The sequence below is a fragment of the Cydia fagiglandana genome, chromosome 1 (genome assembly GCF_963556715.1).
Source record: "Cydia fagiglandana chromosome 1, ilCydFagi1.1, whole genome shotgun sequence".
In the NCBI taxonomy this organism is placed as follows: Eukaryota; Metazoa; Arthropoda; class Insecta; order Lepidoptera; family Tortricidae; genus Cydia; species Cydia fagiglandana.
This window is the reverse complement of record NC_085932.1, coordinates 7,416,786-7,443,397: the sequence shown is the minus strand read 5'-3', so window position 1 is coordinate 7,443,397 and position 26,612 is coordinate 7,416,786. Positions and strand designations below refer to the sequence as shown.

General features: G+C 36.9%; 2 protein-coding genes across 2 annotated transcripts in view; both read right to left on the bottom strand.

The window, feature by feature from the left end:
* The window catches only part of LOC134680268 (pro-resilin), a 44,024-nt gene extending 25,670 nt beyond the window's left edge, over nucleotides 1-18,354 (bottom strand). Inside the window, exons 1-6 of the mRNA XM_063539366.1 lie at nucleotides 18,143-18,354; nucleotides 6,979-7,114; nucleotides 4,713-4,927; nucleotides 3,901-4,045; nucleotides 3,387-3,525; nucleotides 2,315-2,490 (exon numbers count right to left, since the gene is read on the bottom strand). Of these exons, the coding sequence (XP_063395436.1) occupies nucleotides 2,315-2,490; nucleotides 3,387-3,525; nucleotides 3,901-4,045; nucleotides 4,713-4,927; nucleotides 6,979-7,114; nucleotides 18,143-18,175 (844 nt within the window). The 5' untranslated portion in view covers nucleotides 18,176-18,354. The remainder of the gene's footprint in view (nucleotides 1-2,314; nucleotides 2,491-3,386; nucleotides 3,526-3,900; nucleotides 4,046-4,712; nucleotides 4,928-6,978; nucleotides 7,115-18,142) is intronic.
* LOC134680287 (rRNA-processing protein FCF1 homolog) overlaps nucleotides 1-26,612 on the bottom strand; it is a 99,333-nt gene that overhangs the window by 39,529 nt on the left and 33,192 nt on the right. The gene's annotated exons all lie outside the window — the stretch shown is intronic.

Below are 26,612 nucleotides of genomic sequence, written 5' to 3'. Positions count from 1 at the left end.
TTTTTAAAAAGCGCCATTCAATTAAAAGACCTGTCTAGATCGCTTACCTTCTTTCAAGTACTTTCTAATGCTAAAAAAAACGAACTACAGTATTCCTATTCCTCCTTATTTTCAATACCTACTTGCCCGAAATTGACTTCTAGAATTAGACCAAGTCTGCGACAATTTTGATTACACACGCAGTGCAAGTGTTAATCATAATTTCATGAAGGTTTGTCGTTCAAAATAACACTTGCACTGCGTGTGCAATCAAAATCGTTGCAGAATTTTCTTGGTCTAACTCTATTATATTTTTAAGGTAAGTACTTAAGTACTAATTTCTGTCTCATAGTAATTGGGTATAATTTGATTAGGTACTTAGTTTGTCGGGGTATACTCTCATATTGTATATAATTTCATTAAGTACTCATTAAATTACGAATTTGCTAATAAATCTTATTCGATATTATTTGCCGGAAAAAATCCCGGAACTGACAAATCAGAATATTCAGAATACCGATGGCGCCAGAATAAGGATGTAGACGTGCTGCGCGGGAATGGTGCGGCGGGGTGCGCGGGGCGCCCGCCCGCCTGTTCTACCACTCGTCTGCTTCACCCCCTCGGAAACGTAAAACTCAACTATAAGAGCGCCTTAAGCCATAATGTGTCAACGCACATAAATTTTTCAATAAGATGTCAACTCAAAATATTGACGCTTAAAGTTGACATTTTATTGCAAAATGGATGTGGGATGACTCATTTTTGCTAAACACCATCCATTTAAAGAGGCATTTGTAATTATATCCATGATAGCTACGAGCTAATAACGCTTCCCTGTTAAACGTTTAAGTGGAGCCGCGAAGTTATTCCGGCACTCAGAGTACCTACTTAATTGCAGTTGCAAAGACGCTTGGAGATTTTCCTCACCTCCTCATCTCACCTTCGACGTGGTGCTTATATTTAGGTACTACTATTTGCGTGATGCCCTAAGCAACTACTTATTTTTCTTATTACGTAATCTGGCACTGATATGTTCCTAATTTCGAACCTAAAGAAACACCTTAAAAGACATTTGGTATAATATATTTTTCACATATAGCTTGGTCGCGGTAACAGCTGTCATCTACACCATTCATTGTTTATTTATTGAAATAGCGACCCGGCCCGGCTTCGCACGGGTCGTAAAAGCGTAATTTTTTCGACATAATCACCAAATATCGTCACATTTCAACTAATTAACACAAACCCTTAACAAATTATACACCTAAACTTTCCTCATTGTTAAGTGAAAACCGCATGAAAATCTGTTCAGGCCTGAAGCATAGGCGCTTACGCTCCGTAGCGATCGAAACGCAACTGTCACAGTCGCACTAATATGGAAGAGTGATAGAGAGACATAAAGCTTTTCGTTGTCGATTGTAAATGTTCGGTATAAAAACCTTATTTTATTGATTTTCTTAAAAAATATGCAGTGTCAATGCGCTTTGCTGTGGGAATCACTCGGGAGATGAAAACTAAACATATAGTTATATTATTTAACAACTTTTTTAATAACTATTTCTTGGTTATGAAAAGATTGCAAAACTTAAGTATGTTTTATTTTATGAGAGACCCGTGCACCGTGACTCCCTAATGTGACACTAATTAACAGAAGCTAATGCTCATTGGAAAACTGGTCCGCTAAAGAAGTCCAGAGTAAAGTTTCACTCAAGAAATTTAAAAACTAGATTTATTAACACTTAATTCTATATACTAGGATTTTCAAAGATTTTTATATTACCTACTCTATTGGTTTTTCATGTTTTTTTTTTTAATAGTTATGATAAACGTGTAGCGTACGGTAATTACTAATTAGTCAGAGACGTCGATATCCAATCAACCGTCAAGGCCTTCACGATGTACTGGATGGTAGCTAGAGCAGTAGTACAAAGCATAATGACGACCGAGACCACGAACCGCCGAATAATGTCCAAAGAATTGAATAGCAATGGGTATAATTTTGTAAGAATATGTTTTATATGTTACCATCAAGATTTAAACTTATAAGGTGTAATTTATTTCGAAATATACTTACTGTCTATTAACTATAGACAAAAATGTTCTTAGTTGCCTTTTTTTCTTTTTTTTAATATAGTAAATGCACGAAGTAACAGGTACGAGTGCGCAATCTACCAGTAAAATATAAGAAAATATCTTTATCCTTATTTATCTGTTTCATTTGAGTACCCAATTCAGATTGTTCAACCATGTTAAACGTCTGCATGATTTGTATATATATATATATATATATCCTCCCGCTATTATAATATCAGCATCGTAAATCCATGAAACTAACCTGCACTTTGGAAAATTTCAACAGTGAAGAATATGACGGCGTCGATGCCACTGAACTGCTGGAAGAAGAGCAGCGAGAAGCCGACGATGAGAGGCTTGATGACTGAAGGCGAGAAGAAGGCCTCGCGCGTGAATAGGCTCGGCGGGGCCACCTCCGGTGCCTTCGCGTCCGACTTCCTGAAATATATAGATATTATATACAAAACAGTACGCCTACCACTAGTTTGACACTGACATATTGGCTAACGTCTATGTAACTTGCTTTCTATGCATCTCGCTCGTACTAGCATAGCAGTGAGAGCGAGATGTATATATTTGTAAGTTACGCAGACGTTATCGAATATGTCAATTTGACATTGATAAGGCAGTCGTGGTAAGGCTACTTGTCACTGACGTTTTACAAGACGCAGAAGGCTAAGTACGACGTAGATATGCCTTTTCACGAAGATTCAAGTCTCTCATTTAAATAATACTTTTAACTCCCTGTAAGACGAATTTCCAATAACACTTAAATTACTTTTTCGTTTTCTAATATTGTGACTTTCTACGAAGTTTCAGAAAGTAATCGTACCCGATACAATCTTTCAAGGTTTTCAACCCCCTTTTAACCGCCTTATGGATGAATATTTAAAAACGGTAAAATAACTCTTCTTCTGTTCTAATTGACCGAGTGAAATGAAAGCCTCCGTTTCAGCACGAGCGAAAACTGCTTTTGTCTGTCAGGAGTTACCAGAATCATATTTATATAGTTTTGTCTTGCTGTATATGTGACGAGAAAATCCTTTGAAAACAACACTAAACAAACACTAACACTAACATCGGTTACACTAAAATCCCACCAAAAACATAAATGTGAATAAATTACAAGTTCTACGGTTTCGCTTATAAAAGAAGTGAGGTCTAACTGTGAATATTTTCGGAAATAATCGCCTTGAAAGAAATAAAGAATAAGTTAGCGTTCTAGGTCTGACGACGTCTGACGGTTGTCGGTGATCAGTCAGTCAGTCTGTGAGTGACAATTTGGCTACTGTATATTCAAATCCTCTATCAGAAATAGTAAAATTGTCACATACTCTGGCACATCTTCCTTGACCACGGCTGTAGCTCGCGAGGAGAGGTGAAGCCATTTCTTTGCAGCCGTGGCGTCTAGGCCCCTCGATTCCAGCCACACGGGTGACTCGGGCAGCGGCAGGAGCACCATGAACAGGGCACCTGAATGAACAATATAAACCGTAAGTACAGACAGTAAAGTTTTTAGGGTCGAATGCACCAAACCGTCTAACGTTCGTAAAATTATATTGCATGGGAATTTTATCTAATGTTCTCTGCTGAGTGATGTTGATCAGTCAGTCAATTGTGGTTGGAGCAACTGGCCCTTAAGTTAAAAATGTAGTCTTAAAATTTGAATACCTAGTACCGGCGGTATATTTAGAAATTCAATGGACATATTTAATTGTCAATTCCAGATTATTTTGGTTATAAAAAAAATATTAAAATGTCACAAAGAGAACGCCATGAGCCCACATGAGGCTTCCATTCAGGAGAACGAAGTTCCTTGTTCAAGATAAAATTAATAAGATGACATACCGCAGAATGTAGCGGAGAAGAACGCCAGGTGCCTCCAGGAAAGCCAGTTGCCCGCGACATATGATAGGAGTATTCCCAGCGACATGGAGAGAGTGGGCAGCGACCCCAGCCGCCCCCGGATTTCCGGGTCGCAGCACTCGCTCACCTAACAAAACAATTCATTCTTCAAATGGCTGTAATATTGAAATTGAACATCAGCACATTAACATAAAGATCGGAGAGCGCTTTTAAGCTAATATGATTTTAGCGACATTTGCGGTTAAGGGAACTTTCATTGTGTAATTAACGAAAGAACATTACCTATTAAGTAGTAATTTTATAATTTACAATTATAATAAGTACCTACCTACTATCTTTCATCGATGTTACTACACGTCTAAATAGGCTTAAAAATAAGTACAATATCACTAAAATAATTCTGCACAAATAAGTTTAAAACAAATATTTAATTGCTACGTGGAATTTTTTTAACACCTAATTATTAAGAACTTAATAAAATTTATGAATAATTTGCTCTCAAAGCAGTAAAAAAAACAAAGATATCAAAAAAAGATGCCTAATAAATACCCAAATAAATTAAACTTAAAGAGTAATTCTGATTATAACACTTCATATTTTTAATACCGTGGTCGGCAAATCGGCTCACAGATCACTGTAGCGTAGCCTATGGATGCTAACAGCTCGACATTGACAGGTATTGTATTATGTGTGAACCGTGATAAAAACTGTTATCATTATGCATATAAGCTGGTATTTCAAGCAAGAGATCGCCTAGAGACGGAACACTGCACTACGGTCCTAAATTCACTTACGTAAACTTGCGCAGGCGCCAGCGTGAAGCCGACGCAGAGCCCGTCCAAGAAGCGAGCCAGGAGGACGAGCGGGAAAGACGGCGCGAAGCCGAGCAGCAGCCAGCCGGCGGCCCACAGCGGCGCGGCCAGCTGCAGCGTGCGCTTGCGGCCCGCGTGATGCATGATCACGCCCGACATCATGCTGCCAACGAACGCGCCGAGCGGGGGAATGGCTCCTACGTACGTGGCGATTATTAGGCGATAACTAAGGGGACTAATTATTGTGTTATGTAATGCACCAGATTAAACGACTGGGGGAAACAAAGTAAATGTTTTTTGTCATCCAATCTGGTGCACAACGTAATGACCTCTGAAGTCTCAAACTTCACATATGTTACATTCATATGTTTGTACATACGCTGAGAGTCCATTATATGGGTCAACTAAAAAAACAAAAATTTTAAACGCTTTTTATGTACGCATTCAATAATATGACATTAATTAAATTGAATTGCATTGAATGTCGGGATCGTGTGACACACCAATAGAAAAATTACAATCGGTCGAAATTGGGGAAAAAGTGAAACAAATTGAGATGCCGTGTTAACATTTTGATGTAGAACCTTAGACGAAGTTTATTTTAATTAATTATGAAAAAATACACTTAAAATTAATGAAATTATACAATGTTTAAGTAGGATATTAAATTGTTGATTATGACGAAGTAATGAAAATAAATTGGTTCAATTATACTTTTTAAAATTTCTTTAAACTCATGCATTTGTTCGCCATTTGTATTCCGTATGGACGCTATTCTTATCGCATATAGGATCGCAGACATCCTAAATCTGGACCGTACCCAATTTAGAGCTAGCATATAAACTATTGAAAGCGTAAGTAAGCAGTAGTATTTTGCACTATAAAGGCATTTTAAAACCCATCTGACCGCTGAGAGAAACCTGCGTCTATTCTATAAGACCGTTATATTGCAAACGGTTTTCAACAGACATACCTAGTAATGTGTAGGTACCAATAAATAAATAAGCAACCTTCTACGACAGACCACCTACCGTCCTACGCATACAATTTTTAGGAAAAAGGAAAACCCTTATCGTGCTATAATTGCTAATTACGCCCGGATGTTTAAAAATATCTTTTTTTAGCCATATACGGGCTTATCAGCGGAAGGAGTAGGACTCGTCCTTGTCCAATGTGACAAGCCTTATGCAGTTTAAAAGAGTAGCTAATGTGTATAGCATAGTCACTATCACGTATGGTTATCTAAGTTATCTAATTCGGTGCACATAAAACATATTTATTCTTAAAGTGACATTCCATTTCCAACTGCAGCTGCAATACTTTTCATTTTACTATGGAAATTGACAGTGACAGCGACGCGTTTCCATAGTAAAATGAACAGTATTGCAGCTGCAGTTGGAAATGGAATGTCACTCTTATTTGAAAACTTAGATACCTACCCTAAATACAATACTTTACGAATTGCTAAAGCGAAAATAGAAATAACACCTGCTGAATTTCCTTGACGATTTCAATTTTCAATCTTGACATGTAGCTATTTTGTTAGTAAAAATGATTTACTCATGTTCATTTCATCATCATCATTTCAGCCTATATACGTCCCACTGCTGAGCACAGGCCTCCTCTCATGCGCGAGAGGGCTTGGGCTATAGGTAATCCCCACGCCAGCCCAATGCGGATTGGGGACTTCACATATACCTTTTCAATTTCTTCGCAGATGTATGCAGATTTCCTCACGATGTTTTCCTTCACCGAAAAGCTAGTGGTACATATCAAATGATATTTCGTACATAAGTTCCGAAAAACTCATTGGTACGAGCCAGGATTTGAACCCATGTTCATTTAATAATAAAAATTATGATGTCCCTACTAGCTATAGTACTTTCTTACAATTTATTGAACGTTTTTGTTTTAGGTTTACGTTTGTAATTAATGCTAACCAAAAATTAAATATTCTGAACCAAAACATGAATGTGAAAATGGCCTAATTTCTATTAGACACATAAGCTTGTGGTATCTGAGAGGATGCGGAATTTGGCAAAAAGATCGTCAAGTGTAAATAGAAAATAATAATAAGCAACAAAACAAATATTAAAAGTAGAAAATAATCATAAAGTCAAGTTAATCAGAATGACAGAAAAAAGATGATGATGCTTGAATAAAAGTAACGTAATTACATTATTTACTTTTCGATTAAGGATTGTCCCGTTGTAATATGAAAATGTATATATAGAGATCATGCTCATACCTATCCATGATTTTTGTTCGCTAGTCTGGATGAGATTGGGTTCAATAGCCTCGATGGACGGCAGAGCAGACGCGGAGTACCCTCTCACTAGCCCGATGATTAAAAATGCCAGCGAAGCGCCAAATGTCAGCCATAACTGCAATTAATACAAACACAATAGTTTGAAATTACAAAACAATAAAAGCATGCAAGGAACAAAAAACCGGGCAAGTGCGAGTCGGACTCGCGCACGAAGGGTTCCGTACCATAATGCAAAAAAAACAAAAAATAAGCAAAAATAGAACGGTCACCCATCCAAGTACTGACCACTCCCGACGTTGCTTAACTTTGGTCAAAAATCACGTTTGTTGTATGGGAGCCCCATTTAATCTTTATTTTATTCTGTTTTTAGTATTTGTTGTTATAGCGGCAACAGAAATACATCATCTGTGAAAATTTCAACTGTCTAGCTATCACGTTTGGTGAGATACAGCCTGGTGACAGACGGACGGACGGACGGACGGACGGACGGACGGACGGACGGACAGCGAAGTCTTAGTAATAGGGTCCCGTTTTACCCTTTGGGTACGGAACCCTAAAAACACTAGAAGTTTATATAGTCTATTCATTCAACTACGGAAAATTGAATGTAAAAAATATCCGTTCCACCTAGGGTTTGCACAACGGATCCGAAATGTATGGGAAGATCCGGATGACTTCATTATTTAAATACATTTACACGGCACTTCGGATCCGGATTGCAACTTGCACTCAGCGTGTGTGAAGACGCAAATTTGCGAGCGCACCGCACTGATGTCGACCAGACGTCCAGAACGGAACGTTATACTGGTACATATAAATTATGTACCTATATGTAGCCGCCCATCTAACAAAGCAAATAAAGCTATAAAAATCGGATATATTCTGAACTTTTGTACTTCAGCCTCAGTCCATTACGTTTGTGTGTAAAGTTTTTCTATTTTTATTTGATTTTTAAGCCTCTTAAATACTTTTTCCTTTTTGCGCTAAAATTTAGAACCTATTTACATATATTATATACCAAAGGGAATATAATAACTATAATCGATATTAAACTTTCGTGAGACATATTTTAAAATGTTTATACACCAACGGTTTCACTCACTTGAACTTTTAGTCGCTATTGGCGACATGTTTCGGGCCCTACGGGGGTCCTTCCTCAGGCTAGAGTGCTCGCGACGACTGCAACTCGTGCACTGATGATTTGGATTGGCACCGAGTTCAAACTTATTAGTTGCTAGCGCATATAGGGGATACTATTTTGACTTATCCTATTTGAAATCGTTTATTCTTTTTTTTATTGTACATCTACATTCTACATTTATCAGCCAGCGTATAGCGAATGTTTTTGAAATATAGTATCGTAACGGGCTGGTAGGTAGCCTTAAAATTTATAGTATATGTAGTAGGTAGGTTTTTTTCATTTACCTAGGTTACCTACCTAGTCCTAAAAACATTTTGTTATTTTTGTCATAATAAGAGGTAAGGGATAGGTATGTATGTATTTTAATAGTATTTTACTATTGCAAATCGACATCAAGTACCACCTTGCGTGTTGTCATTGGTAAACGCGTCCACTCGGAACCATGGTGTGTAACCATATTAAAATATGCAAAATAGTTACGTGTACCAGCCACGGGATCAGCTGCTGCAAACGTGCAAACACGATGAGATATATTAAGGCCCTGTAAGTTCGTGTTCTTCTCTCACTCTCACTGAGCGTAAGCGGGAGCGAGATGGAAATGTGTGTGCAGTTATCATAATGTTTAATTGAAATTTGTTGTATGTTTAAATAAATTAAAAAGTAGGTAATCGATACGTTCCCTTAAATCATGCCGATTTTTATAGCATTTTTTCATACTTTTAGCATTTGTTCATACTTATTGCGGTTCCCACTTATTACAAATGTTGAAAGTGTTTTATACCTATATCGTGTTTTTTTTATCAAACGAAATTCAAAAATTCAGGATTCGAATCGATACAGTCCCTCAAGATAGGCCACAAGATTGCTAATTAAATTTATAGTAGGTAACGTACAATAATTGGGCTCCTCCGTCTCTCCGAATTCCGTTTTCCGAACCTACTGCGCCTTAAGGAAAATGCATAAAGTTTCGCAAAAAGTTTAGAAAAAAAAGACACGGAGGAAGTAATTAATATACATCGCAGTGATTAAACAATTATTGTAATACAGTCAAGTGATTATTATTCTACATCAATTAAGTACTTATCTAACTGAACTCCTAATCATTGTGAACGGTGTTTACAAACAGATTATGTAACTAAAATTTACCGGTAAATGTCATTGTTGGTAGTTGGTGATTCATTGTATCAGGCAGGTAGGTATATAATAGTACATTTCGATGCTAGTGCGGAAGGTATGTCATTACTTCACGAGCACCGAGATATCTTGCCACGAGCCGCAGGCGAGTGGCAAGACTCGGGACGAGTGAAGAATGACATTTCCGCACGTGTATCGAACGACGTTTTTTAATACAGTTGCGAAAAAATAAGAAAAACATTGTTAATCGTACACTAAACAAAAGTGGTAACAGTGACAGCTCGGTTAGACGTCGTCTTTAAGTATATTATATCTATGGGCGTTTGACAGCTATTCCGTTCCATTCAGTCAACTTATTAAGAACGGAATTTTCAATATTGAATATTAAAAAATAAACGTGTTATAATGATGAAGAGGTAAGTAATTAAATATGAAATATGTAATATTTTTCGTATTCTTACATTAACGGTAGGTTTTTATGCTGATTACGACGTTTAAAGGAAACTAATATTAACACTCATCAATAAGTTGTCGTGAATTGGAACAAGTATAAATTTAAAAAAATTGGAAAAGTAAAAAGCACTAGTTCGAGATAACCAACTTTCCGCACGCTAAACAGCTACGTAAAGTAGCACTTTTTGAGCAACTGTATTAAAAAAACATTAAAAGAGCTCTTGAACTTTTTATTTTAGTTGAAGATATTTTTTTTTAATATTGCACGTTAAATTAAACAATGTCTGGGAGACCGAGCTTCGCTTAGAAAACACATAAAAACTTAAAAATGCGCGATTTCCCAGAGTAATTTTCCTAGTTCGATTAAATACGTTTGCAAGTTTATAAAAATAGCACCCAAAGTTAGATTCAGTCAATATAATTCTAAATTCACTTCTTATTACAAGTTTAATTAGTATTGTACCTGTTCATAGGTATGAATGAACTCGTACACGTGTTTGTAATTATCCAAATCGCCAACCGGCGCAAACTACCTACCTCTCATACTGACAAAAAAAACGGGAGGCCACAGCGTTATATAATAGAAAGACAAAAACAAGAGTAGGTACCAACACAACCTGACCATAATAAAAACTGCGGAACACGAAGTAGGTAGGTACTTAATAGTTAATTTAAGAGCTAACGCTTAAACCACGCTCAGTCTAAACTGAGTGATGATTTATATTATATCCATAGGTAATATAGCGCGTTTTCAGTTCACTACACAAAGAAGGGTTTAAATGTTTACTCTGCTCCACTTTATGTCCTATTTGTAATATTAAGGTCCCGACTTGATTTTTTATTGGTATGATACGAGCATTAGCATGACACAATGCACCTCACATAACTCGCAGTATCACCTTAGTAACCGACGTCACAAAACAATTTTAAACGCCATTAAATTTATTTACGACCATAGTGCAGCCCATAATAATTTACAATTAGCCCCAAGACGTAAAATACTTGTGGTGTAGCAGTTACATTCTGGATTTCATTCGTTTTTTTTACCAAATAGCACTGTTTAAATGCAAACATTTGGGTATTTAGATAAAAATACCGCTAAATTAAAAATGCTTACAAGATTTGAGGAGATGAGGACTTCAAAACTCGATTTTGTCAAAAAAAAATTTAATACAAACGTTAAGCGTGCTACAATTTAATTTTATGGCGATGCCATGTCATCAGGTCACGCATCACTTAAGCTATTATATTTAATAGCCAATTAATTAATTAAGTCAGTCACATTTTACGCATCTCATTTGTCATTGGGGTTTTTCTGGAGGTGAATTTGGAATTGATATTGTTCTTTTATAATTAGGATATTAGTAAATATGGTAGTCTCTCGAGTCTCGGTCTCGGCCACCGTGTGTATTAAAAGTTAATTTAGCTATTCTTGACTTTATTGAATAATGAAATAAATATATTTATTACATTATATTTTGTAAGGCCGGATGCAGGACTCTTTCCTAATTTCCTACATTAACCCATTGCACACCAAACATTCAGATGGTAGATATTTTGGTTTGAATTTTTAAAGAAAATTTGGCTGGTATTTAGAATTTAATCTTCGTAGGTACTTATAGTATTATTGCAGAAAAGTAGCAAAACTAGTTATGTATTTTTAATATGTACCGTTTATTACTTTAGTTATCAAAATATCTTATAAAAGTATAAATGCTATGTTGCTGTTAGAAATTCCAAAAGTCTGTGTGTGTGTCCGGCATTAACGTGGACAACGGAAGTCACTCAGTATTATTACTGCCTGAGTAAACAAATCGCAATTTCACAACCCGCCATGATCCGCTATTGTGCAGGAGCGAGCGTACAGTACGATTAAAGTACAATACCACATTATATATATAATGAACCAATATTAGCCAATACTTAGAGATCTTATTTAATTAAACATTTAATTTTTGATTGCTTCGACAGATCGGCAAATAAAAAATAAATAAATAAATATTATAGGACATTCTTACACAGATTGACTAAGTTCCACAGTAAGCTCAAGAAGGCTTGTGTTGTGGGTACTCAGACAACGATATATATAATACATAAATATGTACTTAAATACATAGAAAACAAACATGACTCAGGAACAAATATCTGTGCCATCACACAAATAAATGCCCTTACTGGGATTCGAACCCAGTACCATCGGCTTCGCAGGCAGGGTCACTACCCACTAGGCCAGACTGGTCGTTAAACCAACTCAATCACTCAATGTAATCTGAATTCTCTGTGTTACCTACGATTCCTAGGACGTGAATTTGGATACTCTTCATACTTTCATACTCTTGATACTTTCGTAATGTAGCGTTGGTATCGTAAAAAGACGCATAAAGTATGATTCGTGAATACGTTGGGGAAGTACCTAGTATAATATATATTGATAGCGTAGGTAGGTATGTATCTTATTTCATATGTAAAAACATAACTATTTTCCTCATGCTACTTGGCAGTGTGAGAAGGACAAAATTCTGTCATGAACGGTGCCTCAGCGTGATCTCTAAGTCTTAGGGTCCCTTAGCCAAAATGGTATTATAGTTTCGACATATTATCCGTCCATGTCTGTGAATACTTTGGAAACCTCGAAAGTCAAAATATAATGTGCTCCCTTCTCTCCGCCCCGTACAAAGGTAAGAAACCCTCCATTATGCGTTGCCAGACTCGCACTTGGCCGGAGTTTATTCAAATCCTAATGTTTGAATAAACACAACGATACCATACCACACGATTCATCAGCAGTATGCTGACGGATGGATAGCATTTTCATAACAATTTGTAGCTAAAAGAAGTTTCTCAATAGGGAAACGTAACACTTTAATATTATGGAAACAAACTCATGCAAAGGAGTAATACAATAACGACTGATGTGATTCGTGGGAGGTCAAACTCAATGTCGGATTAAATCGTTCAAGATGTCGGGGCGCAATTCCACAACAATTTCATAACAACTCACACTCATCCTACACGTGCAGTTATGGAAAGATTTGTAGCTGACAACAGTATATGACTGCACTCGATTATACCCAGCGAAAAATGATTTTATTTACAATATAACTGTTAAAATTACACCCTATAGCAGTATAATACCTATAACAATCCTGCTCTCGACGGTGGTATCTACTCCACAATTGTCCTTCGCTTCTCTTCTGTTCTTTTGGGCTCTGGCATTTGTTTTAGTCCATTTTTTTCATAATTTCTCCTGATTGATGTTGAGTAATTCTACATACCTAGCTATTCGGCTTATTACTGTTATTACAATACCTACCACTAACGACCATTTATATAAGAATGTTACACGGGTTACACTATACCATAACATTTTATACATCTTTGGGTCACCCTTCAAGAATCACCATATTGATAGGTTAAAACCCCATGAAAATCTGTTCAGTAGTGTTTGAATTTATCGCTAACATATATACATACAGACAGACACGGCGGGGGACTCTGTTCTATTAGGTGTAGTGATCTCGCACGTGTGATCTTAATTTATCTCAATCCTAGGCTTTCGTTCTTGTTGGATGTAAGCAAAAACGTTCTTCTATTCTAACATTCCAAGTATTAATCTTGTATGACAACTTTACTTATACATAGCTGAGAGCTGAGACCCGCGCGGAAGCCCATCCTCGGGAAAGCCATACTACAGGCTGGCCTAAAAATAAGTTAACAGAAAAATGTTAACTGCGGCATATTGTTTACAACTTTACCAAACATTTGCATTTGTGTACCAAGTCATTTTATTTTATTCTAACTTCTATAAACGTTTCTCTACGTTTTTATAAATTTTCGTAAAATTGTTGCCTGTCTTTTTCGCACTTATGAAATTATCCGTGTGGCCTCCCTTTTTATAGTTACACAATAAATAATATGAAGGTGACAAGTTGACAACGGACGTAGGTACAAAAGGTAGAGCTTACCCTACACCTACACCGACGAATAATTTTAAAGGTTCACATGAAAATCAGTGACCTTTAAAACTACCAAACCAACCGCTCCTGGCTAATATCACTAATCAAGCGAGCTGGCAACAACAAAATTAAAGTTTCCAATCCCTAATATATCCGGCTCTATTACCTTATGTTAATTTTGTCCGGTAGCAAATTAGTAACGCCCTACAGAACACAGCGTCAAGTTGTTTCACAAAACATTGTGAACCATAATAATGGATATTATGTACGTTGTAATATTCAAGACTAGTATTTTTTATAAATGTTTTTATGATTGTCAATTTTCTATGAAATTCATAGTATTAAATTTTATCTGTATAATAATCCAATATATTAACATCATATATTAACATGATATATTAACATCAATAAATTGCTCTGATAATTAGCTTAAGAGAGCGTAATACTTACGAACGTTCATAAGTGCTTGTTGCTAGGCCTACAGCCTACATGAATAAAGTATACTTGACTTTGACTTTGTTGATGAACTCTTCTCTAAATAAGATAGATTTTAACTCTTCGTTTTTGGAAATATTATAAAGGGTTCGTCGAACAATTACAATTTTTGGTCTTAAGCATACTGTTAAATACTACACGAACCGACAGATCAATGAATACGCATGCTACCTTGATCTATCGAAAGCATTCGATAGTTAGTGACATTAATGACATTCTCTGGCAAAAAATAAATGAGTTTGAATTGGAAATTATAGACGTACAAATTTCCCAGAAACAAAAACATTTTATAAATAAATATATTTTGTTAACTTCTACTTAAATTGCTGTATATATTAATAAGTGTTGTTTTCTGTATTCACGTATGCCGTACTTAATAGTTACGAATTTACGATACAAGTGCGAAAAGTAGGAAATTCGTAACGAGTGCGATAAATTAAAACACGACCGAAGGACATTAACGGAGTGTATATTTCTTGGACCTTTATCCATATTATCGATAATTTAGACTTCGCTTGCCCCACCAAATCAATCCCATCCCTTGATTATTTGAATATTTTAATACATTTCAATTTTATTACTTTGCATTTTAAAATATGTTTGCCTTGTTATTCAACAGCCTGTTTTGTTCCCAATATAAATAAGCATGCGTATGAAAGGCGCTCAATAGATTATATTTACACATACAATGTATAAAAATGTAACACAATGAGATAAAAATGATAACAAAACCTCATGATCATATTCGTCGGCTTCATCTTGGTAAGGATCCTATCTTTATACCTTATCTATTCTGGCTGGTTTAGATTGTCAATCACATCAAATCTAGGTTCACAATTCACATTATCAGTGAGTAACTGTTGGTGGAATGGAAGATACATAGATTGTTTATCAATAATCTTTGTTGATGGGGCATAAGTAAGTAGACACTATAAAAAAACAAAAGGTGTCTACTCTTACCCATGGTTTATCTTAGCTTTCGGGAACACAAATTAGGACATCAACTGTGTAACATAAAAATATTTAAAAGTAATAATTTGCCTGTTTGCAAAAATATAAAAAAAATATATACCCATATTAGAGTCGGACCAAGGGTTAGCTTGGTGTCATTTTCTAAGACGAATTAAGGCATTGCCATAATACACGTCAACTTTCTATTTAAAAATTAAAATGACTCTTCCACGCTTTGTTCGCTCAAAGTTGGTGCAAAGTTAGCTTAGACAGCCTTCATTTCTCATATTTATAAATGGATTTGTGATGGATATCATCTAGATAGGTCTAGGCACTACGAGTACCTAGGGTAGTAGAGGATTAATAAGTTTATTTAGTTCAAGTGCTGATAAGTCCATTACGAAATGCATTTACCCGATGGAATATAAAAAAATAAATGAATGAGATACATACGGATAAAAATAAATAGTTTTTTGGAATTTAATACGAGCTCAACTTACTCGTAGTGGGTCAGGTACAAATTAAAAAAAAAGTCGAAATCCTGGATTTATTAGTTTCATAACAATTTCTCAAAAGTTATAAGTGTTATAACATTTGAGTGCATGGCGGGGTAAGCGTGTTCTAATAATATATTATTTTACAATGATATCGTTCTTCGACGAAGATAAGAGATAGCCTGGGACCTTCTTGAACTAATGGGTGTCCTTACATATTATGATCCTATACTAGGCCTAATAAGGAGCAGTACAGCATCTACAAATTTTGTGTTGGAAAATATTTCACAGATTTAGAAATTCGTAATATTTTTCCTCCTAACTGAACCGGCAGTTATCCGGAAGAGGCTTTGTTATAAAAGTTGATTAAATGAATAGAAATTAATACATACTATTGATTATAGTAGTTTAAAGTACGATAATTTACTCGTACCCTTCAGAATAAGCTATAATAAGTTAATAACCTACAAATACTGTCTTTTGATTTATTCCAAAACTCCCTTAGGTGATCGTAACTACCCCGCCTTCCCCTACATAAGGGTATGTTACTTGGTCCAGTGGGACATTAAACTATTTATTATGTATTTATGGTACATAGGTACTCATAAAAAGAGAATAATTATCTACCGCGTGTAGTGGCGTTTAGATGAAGAAATTAGAGACAATAGGTACCTACTTGTATTTTTTCCTGTTGATAAAATTTTGTATAGGTACTAAGTAGCTATATTACTTAAGAGCCCTTCAACGTGCACACTAGCGCCACAGCTAAATAATCGTGATTATTTAAATTTAACGAAAGATATTGAAAAAAGGGGGCCGCTACGTACTGTATTGTGTATTTACGTCCCTTTTGAATACATCAAACTAGTTTTTATGTTACTGGTTTGTCGATCTAGGAACTTAAAACAAAAACGGCCGTTTTAACTTTGGACGCATAGATTGACAAATCCAGCAACATAAAAACTAGTTTGATGTATTCAAAAGGTACTTAAATACACAATACAGTACGTAGCGGCCCCCCTTTTCAATATCTTTCGTTAAATTTAAATAATCACGATTATTTAGCTGTGGCGCTAGTGTGCACGTTGAAGGGCTCTTAGCGATAATACTCGATTAGAATTTGTGACTTGAAGAACTTTTCATTTATAACAGATACATACATATACGATATCTACAATTTGGGTTTTTACTACAGAGATTTTACTTTTAAACTAATTATATTTTAACACAAAAGTTATAAAATTGTTAAACTTTAATGCCAAATATCTTGAAGACAACTTTGAAGTAAATATGGAATACTATATTGCCTATAGCCGTTGCTGTTAATATGATAACCTACAAAAACATTACAAAACTAAGAGATTAAGTTCGAGGGTCATGGACACCAGAGAGGCTCTTAAATTGCATGCGTGTCGCCGGCTGACAAACCGGAAAAATACAAGTAAATAAAATATGTTACACTATACAACCTTGGGGGAAAATTTAACGAATAACTGACAAACACTGCATAATATAATTAATTTAATATGGGGAACACTGATGAATAATACTTTAATAAATAGTGATTGTCATATAATTTGTAAGGGTTGGTAATATAAGCTGTAACGCAATATTAACGTGCATGCATTGTTGACGTTATAATGCTCAAATTTGAGTAACGATAACGGAACGATAATAATAATAATCTAAAATAATAATAAATAATAATAATGACATTAATTCTACATGACATTAAAGCTCTCCAAGGGGCCTCTACGTGTTGGATCTGTGTCCCCACGCAAGCCTATCAAAAAACCGGGATTATAGGCCCGTGATATCGAAGGAGATACAAATAATAATAATAATAATTGGGGATGGTATCCGCCATGATGTGTATCCCTTGCTTTTAGATTAAAGTGTCTTAAAGGGCCTCTGCGCTGTTGGCTTCGGCCCCAAGTACGCCTCCCAAAGGTCCGGGACCCCATGGTCCCGAGATATGGAAAAGACATACAAATAATAATAATAAATAATAGGATAATTTGAGTAGCGGTTGAGTAATTTGAGAAACGTGTACACTTGAATACGTTTTAACCGTTATCGTGCAAGTGCAAGTGAACATAATTATCAGACTTAAATGTAAATATATTTTTTCTTTTTAGCTGGCGGAATTGGTAACGCATTGAACCGGCAATCCAAGGATGTTGGTTCGAGTCCCACGTTGGCCAGAGTTGATTATCGTTGATTTTTTTTTCATTGTGATTGACATCTGTATTTACAATTTATCAGATTATTATTTTATGCTACTACTGTCATGTTTTTTTAAGTACATTAACATTATTTAATTTTGATATTAGTAAATTGTACGAAAACCAAATATAAATTAACGCCGGTCTCAATAATATTTCTTGATAATTTTTAAAAAATGGGTATCTACATAAATGTAACTTAAAATTTAGAAAACTACATCTAAGTATTAACGAAATACCTAATATTAAATTAATTAAATTGTGTTATTATAACTATGTCTACATATATTTTACCTGTTTTAAAAAGGCTGTTGATACTTTAATCATGTCGGTTTTTTTTCACTGGCACAATCGAAACCGGGTAACCACTGATTCACTGACATTCATTGACACTCGCGATGCTTACTATGGACTAGGTTTATATTGTTATAGAGGTGGGGGACCGGCAGCTCTACACCACGGGCGCGGACTGCGATGAATCGGAGCCTCGCCAACTGTTTTGATGGCTGCATGGTACACTCGAAATCAACTTCCATCTGCGTCACCAGCGGTCATGTGAGCCGCGGATTGCTACAGATGAAGCGGATTACTCGCGATTCACTAACCGCACATGTTCGGTACCTAGCATGCGGAAATAAATAAATTGATCTGCTGGCAGTACCTAGGTATATAGACGAAAAGCATGTACGGCGGCGCGGAATCGCCACTTCATACAAACGTAGCCCTCGTTATCCTCTTTGGATAAGTAATTAGTAATTAATTAAGTAAGTAAATATTCTTGTATATTGCTTCAATCCAATAACATTACGAGTACATTTTACATGTAAAATTACAATGAAAAAGAAGAAAATTATAACTTATGAACATAGGTGTAACTAACATACATACATAAGTAGGTGAAACATAGGAACAGGCGTCCTTAATCGGTCAAGAGCATGTCGGGTCATGCTCCATGTAGAGTTCCGTATTACCCGTCCGTTACAATGGACTGCCTTGAACAGGTCCTATTATAGTGAATTACAAAATACGTAATTAGGAAGCTGTGATTACTCTTAAGTTAATTGAATCATTTGTGTTACGACAGTTAACCATGTATACATTGTATTTATTGTTCTTAATTCATTCACATACAAGTCTAAAGCATACGCAAAAACACATTGATGATATAACTTAAATAGAAATGGCTTAACTGTCGTAAAACAATGGAATCAATTAAATTTGGAGTAGGTAATTTAATTACAGGTACATAACCAGCAAAAGGAAGTAGCTTTATAGCGCTTTGTACTTTTCACTTCTGTCGGCACTCCCGGAGTGCAACCCGTTGTTATTTTTTTCTTTTGAATTGTTTACTTTACCAAAAAATAAATGTTTTTATTTTACCTAGCACTTTGTCAGACATTCGGCTCGATTCGGAAAATGAATTAGATTTCTACTAGACTTCAACAAGTTACGATATGGATAATTTAAAGATATTTGTAAGATAGATATGTCAAATTTGACGTTTCCGCGATTCTGGAGGTCCTCTTGAAACATTTTGACAAGTTATCCAAGTCACATCTAGTCGATATCTAATGTAGATCGAGTTGATCTCTAAATCGTCTCTAGATCTTGTGATTATCTCGAAATCCGATTAGGCCTGTATTATCAATTTATATATCCATGCCAAATTTCAGCTTTCTAGCATCCTAACGATCACGGTCCGTGATTCACGGAGCGAAGCCTCGGACGGACATAAAGACAGACGCACATGTTGAAACTATATATGTATAAGCGTTCTTAGTTGACTACGGAACCCTGAAAAGGTAAAAAGTAGAACGGTACGTGACAATGTCACATCACGTTTCTCGCAACAATGTGTAAACAATTAATATTTATTTGTAATTAGAAAAATTACTATGTAGGTATGTATTAGCATTTTCTACATTATGGTGGTATTCCAGTTATCCAATTTCTTTGTCCAATGTGTATTGCGTCTCACATTTTGCTTTAATGAGAGAGTGAGACGCAATCACATTGGACAGGTGGAATACCATACCTTAGATACTTAGGGCCACTGGCCCCAGTCTACTAACCTGGGTTTAATCTAGCGATGTGACGAGTCCACTTTTTTTCGATTCGAATCATTCGAATCGATTCGGCCACTGATCCGAGTTGAAATTCGAACTGACTCGACTCGACGGTTTGCGTGGTTCGCGACAAGGTCACGGGCCGCGGAGCCGCAAACGAGTCAAGCGGCAGTTGTTGTAAACAGAACCTTCAGGGCACCGAATTAAGGTTTATTTTTCAATGGCCATACTAGCAGTGAACTCGACTCGGGATGGCGAATCAAGCGGCAGTTGTTGTAAAAAGAACCTTCGGGCTATCGAATTAAGGTTTATTTTTGAATGGCCTTAGCGTAGCGTTGACTCGGCTCGGAGAGTTGGTGAATTGGCGATTCATTCGCCGAGTCAGCGGATCGGATACCAAGTTACCAGTCAGTTTAGTGGCCGAGTTGATTCGGATTGCCAATAGTCTTGATTCGAATCAACTCATCTGTAGGTTGATTCGGATTATTCGAATCAGATAACTCGACTCGCCCATCGCTAGTTTAATCGGTTAATCTGAAGTTACCATGGTTACCAGTACAATTTGATACTGGGTTAACAGTTTAACCGCTTAACCCCGGGTTAGTGGGATGGTGCAAGTGGCGCTTAATAACATAGAGTTATATATACCTAGGTTATTATAGTTAGCATTTTCCTATAATTGAATGAACTTGAAATAAAATGCACCGTAACGAATAATTTTATGAATTAAGTAAATCAATTGATTTATTTATTTATTTATTTAATCTTTATTGCACATAAGGAAATACACTGTACAAAAGGCGAACTTAATGCCATAAGGCATTCTCTACCAGTCAACCTTTAGGCAAAGCAGATAAGTTGTAGGCGGTGCAAAAACATGTAGTAGATGATACAATTAGGTACCTGTACGAACACAATACAATCATAATAAATACACTAATATAAACATACATAAATATAAATAATATTGATACGAATACATATACCTACTTACATATACATATACATACATACATACATATGAAATCAGATGAACTTACAAAACAGAAACATTCAAGATTTTCCAGTACTGCCAGCAAAGTGCTCACTTAAAGATTTTTTAAAAGCAAATCTGTTCGGACACTGTTTAATTTTGACAGGGAGACTATTCCAAAGGCGAGCTGCCTGAATTGAGAAGGAATCGGACATATAACCAGTTCGGTGAGATGGTATAGACAGAGAAAGATTGCCAGAAGAGCGAAGCTGACGGACACGAGAGACACCATAGTAGTGGAAGAAAGATTTTAGATATTCGGGGGACTGAGGGTCGTTAAGAACAGAAAAAAGGGTGCAGAGCATGCGAATTTTGCGACGAATACGAATAGGAAACCAGCCAAGTTTAGAGCGGAATGAGGAGACATGATCGTATTTACGGAGACAGAAAACAAAACGAATGCAATTATTCATTAAACGATCTAATTTATCCAGGAGCTCTTCATTTAAGTCCGGATAACACACATCACCATAGTCGATTATTGGCAGTATTAAAGTTTGTACGAGCAATATTTTTGTTTTAATTGGTAAAAAGTGTTTAAGCCTGTTGAGTGCATGAAGAGAACCAGTAACTTTACGGCTAATTTCGGCTACCTGTGTCCTCCAGCTCAGGGTACTATCCAGAAAGACACCCAAGTCTTTTACACTTTGGCTGTAGGGAATAGGCGTGCCATTAAAGTATACAGGAGGTGTAATATCGACTTTAAGGAGCTGTCGGGCGCCGCCTATGACAATGGCCTGACACTTGGAGGGGTTAACGAATAGACCGAACTTCTCAGACCAATGTTGTATGTGTCTGAGATCCAGATTTAGCTTATTAATGGTGGCAGTAAGGTCGGCAATGTTACACTGGTCATAGAGTTGCAGGTCGTCGGCGTAGAGATGGTACGAGCAGCGAAGGTCTGGAGTGATAAAATTGACAAATATAGAAAATAATAGGGGTGAAAGAATACCTCCTTGTGGTACACCTGTGGCTAAGTTACACCATTCCGACAAAATGCGGTCGACACGTACTGCTTGCTGACGTCCACACAGATATGCCGAGAACCATTTTAAGGCACACGGCGACACATTGAGGTGCTCAAGTAGGGCGAGGATCTCATGGTCGACAGTCTTGAAAGCATTTGAGAAGTCAACGAGGACAAGTACTGTGACCATTTGATTCTCCATGCCCCGCCTGATGTCCTCTGTCACTTTGAGCAGTGCGGTACAGGTGCTATGTCCCGGTCGAAAACCAGACTGAAAGGGGCTCAGAAGTTTGTGTGAGAAAATAAACCTTGAAAGCTGTTTATGAGCCACCGCTTCAGCGATTTTCGACAAAAAAGGGAGTATAGAAATAGGTCGGAACTGACTAACCAACGAAGGATTATTTGTTTTAGGCAGAGGTATGACAAATGCTTTGCGCCAAAGCGACGGAAATTCACCGTTAGAGAGAGAGAAGTTAATAATATCAGTCAGCATGGGAAGCACGCAGTCAAGGACAGACACTATCATATACCGACCGATATCGTCGCAACCAACAGCTTTTGACTTAATGGACTTAATAATGGTCCTAACCTCCGATTGAGTAGTGGGTGAGAAAGAAAACGAGACAGTGTCAATTGAAGGTAGGGCCAAAATTTCGAAAATGGTATTGATTTTAGCATTACTATCAACGGATCGGGCAGACGAGAAATGCTTGTTAAGGTCAGAAAGGGAGAAAGACATACCGTCAAACTGGTTAACGGGCTTGCCAAGACCGAGGGATTTTAAGAACTTCCAAACGTCGGCCATGGAAGAGGAGGTGACATTCTGATGGATATACCGCCGCTTCGCTGAACGCATATTTATTACGTACTGTTTCGTAACCATTCTAGGAGTTGTATTACCTACCAACTGCACTCGAGTAACAGACATATACCTACTCTGGCAAGCCAACTAGTAGAAAATGGCGCGAAATATTTTTTTAAGGGAGATCGATCCTTCGAGCCTATTTTTTTTTCTACTGACAAAGCTAACTTGTCAGAGTATATCTTTTCGTATTAATTACTAAGCGAGGCGTAGACTAACAAGAACTTGCATGCAATTTACGATGTATTGCCGACTACTAAGGTAAACTGCATTCAAAATTTTGAGGATAAAGTAGGGTCCTGATTTATTAACAATTTGGGTTATTTTATTTTAGAAGTTTCAAGAAGGTAATCAAGAACGACTATTATTACTATTATAGTTTTAATTTACTCGTAGTATTTACAAAACTATTTAGACCACTTTTCAGTTCACATTCACATTCTTTCAAGTGCTAAGTTATTTAAACAGACAATGGCGAGAGTGGACAAAAATCACATGTTCATACAAAATTATACGAAAATTGTATGTACAAATATGGATTGAGAAATTTGTTAACACGGATTGCTCATATTTTTTGTCCTTTCGTTAACAAAATCTCCTAACCGGGTGACTGGCACATGACGCCTACATCACATGCTTTAAATTATCATCATTATGTTTCATGTGCTTATGTACATAAGTAAACAAGAATAATTTACCAATTGTGCTTAGTACCTACACTACAGTCACAGTACAAAAGTAGCAGATCAGACTACACGTCAGTAAGGGCCCGGCCACATGTCAGCGGTGCGTCGCCGCAAACCGCTCTGCGGCAACGCACGCCGCACCGCAAAATTTAGCGGTGCCGCCCGGCGGCGCCGCAAGGCGGTGCGCGGCGACGCGCGCGGTGCCGCAAAACGGTACGCGGCGTCGCGCGCGGTGCCGCCGAGCGTCGTGCGCGCCGCGTTGCATAAGAATAAAATTCGACTACCAGACATGGCAGACATGGATCCCTTCACACGTGTTCTGCAGCATATTTAAGTTATTTTACAACTGTTACTTGGTATTTCGAAAATTGTGCAATTTAATAGTATTAGAGACAAGGATATTGGATAAACATATTGTAATTAAATAGATATTTATTTATTTTGTTTCATTTGTTAGGAAAACTTACAAATACAAATAGAATAACAATTAAGTTTGGTGATAACATAGAAACAGTGATTTTGGCACAAAATACAAAACAAGGCCGGCCCTGACGGGGAAATATTTCGTACAATGTGATTAATTTCTCATTTAATTTGTGTCATCTACTGGCCACATGTATAAAATTAAATCACCAATTTTAAATTTATGGGGCTATTCATAAATTACGTCAATTTAGGGGGGGGGGGGTCTGGGCATCGGATGACGGTAGCATGAAGTAGGAGGAAATGGGGTCATTTGAAGCATGATTTTTGGATGATTATAGGGGGGGGGGTCAAAAATCGTCAAAAATCGATGAGGTAATTTATGGACAGCCCCTATGGCGACAACTGAGCTCTTGAAATAAACAACTTGCCCCCAAACCTGCATAGAGTCAGACCAAGAAAAGTCTGCAGCGGATTTGATAACCCAAAATTAAACGTCAAAATTTTATGAAATTATGACGTATAAATAACACTTACACTCGTGGGCTGTCAAATCCACTGCAGACTTTTCTTGGTCCGACTCTAGGATAGATTTGTCAGTTTCGCATCCGCACCTCCTGATTTCGGTTGTCGGTAACGTCACATCACAAATTGTGTGATTCACAATCTTACAATTGAATCAACCACTTTTCTCGTCACATTCATATAAATCGAAATCGGTTGTGACCCCTTTATAATTATGACTTGGGTAGTAATTGCAATAACTTACCTACTTATCGATATCATTTATCGGCATATACCCGTGACTATTTTTTCTTTGCTATTCGGTATCATTTTATTTGTCAAACTCATGTCAATTTAGTTTGTGAGTTCTGGAGGCGACCTTAGTCGAATTTTATTCTTTACTATGCAACGCGGCGCGCACGCCGCTCGGCGGCACCGCGCGCAGCGCCGCGTACCGTTTTGCGGCACCGCGCGCGTCGCCGCGCACCGCCTTGCGGCGCCGCCGGACGGCACCGCTAAATTTTGCGGTGCGGCGTGCGTTGCCGCAGAGCGGTTTGCGGCACCGCAGATTTCTGCGGTGCCGCGCCGCGCGGCGGCGGCGGCGACGCGCCGCTGACATGTGGCCGGGCCCTAATGACATTGAAAAGAGGCATGTCTCTGTATGTACTTAACACAACTATTTTGATTACAATTAGATTGTGGCAAAAAAAATTTAAACGTGGACTGCAGAGATATAGCTACCTACCTCTTTTCGGAGAAATATTCCATTGCGAGTGCGAATTTGTAGCTGAAGGGTGTGATGTTTCTGCTGTTCCGTGGTTATCTGCCGAATACTACACCAGAACAGATGACGTAGCAAAAACTGTATTATCGCCAAAATGATTTTGATTAAGTACTAGTTTTTAAATGGTTATTATCTGTAAGGTATGTATCTATGGCCCTTTGCTGTCTGATAATACATGATTTCTTCCCTTGTTCTAAACGAACGAACGAACGAACGTTATTATTTAAAATTATGAACGAAGGTTTCTTGGTACCTACATTACCCGGTTATGTACGAAGAAATTTTTTTCTTTGTTCAATGCTGGTAATGTAACTCAGTGATGTACGAAGAACAAGGGGATTTCCTTTTAATTTTAAATATTTAGGACGCAACATAAAGTTAAGTACTTCTCGGGTAAATGCAAGAGCGTTCTGTTGCTTCATTTTTATTACAAATCAAGCATGGACGTAAAGCCAAATTAATTATAGCTCATTGCGGAAAATGAACTACACTTAGGAAAAAACTGCGGTACAAAGAGATAATGATAACAACGACACCATTACATACATACACGAGCGTACAAACTACTTAACACACAAAAGACTTCGGAAATGATCAATCACTAGACGTGTTTTAAGGACTTTTAGCATGTGACAGTTTCGTTGAGATACATACCTATGTACATATGTGCAAAATTTGCACATTAAACTAATACAGAGCCATTATAACTTAGTACTTGCTAAATAAGAATGTATGTAACGCTTTTCTACTGCAAAAAAGGAAACAAATGTATTCACTTAAATTTTAATTGTTGTAAGTATGGGTAACGTAGGTAACGTGTAAAAATTAACTAGAGGAATTCTACTTATGAAGCCACAATGACTTTGAGATTTATTATATTTCTTTAATACTTAATTAATTTATTGAACATAATGTTAAAATAACATATACCGTCACCATCCATCGGCCGCCTTTTGGTATTTTAATAAGGCGAGGTAATTTCAAAACCAATTCATTTGTCACAATGTAGTTCGATTTTTTGTATCCGATTGTAGGAAGAGCTCTTAAGTATCCTAAAGACACTAAACTAAACAATACAACTACATCAGTCGCTTCAGGCGTTAAGGGCGGTGGAATGGATACCGGGCAAATCCCAATGAAGCCCATCACTCATCAGTTTCCGTTCTGGGTTGGAAAATCAGTGGTAGTTGCTTTCATCAAAAACAATTCCAGGGCCTGCCTATGCCAATTAATTCTTAGAATTACGTTGCCGAGCGGACCCAAGATTCCCTTGTAAGCAGTGTCAAAATACCAGGACAATGCTAGGATGATGATGATGAACAAAGTGTTATATTTTATACAGTTGAATAGGTACAACAGTAATCTTCAAGACTATAGCATAACTAAACTAAGTCTTAAGGTGACAGTCCATTTCCAACGACAGCTCCAATACTGTTCAT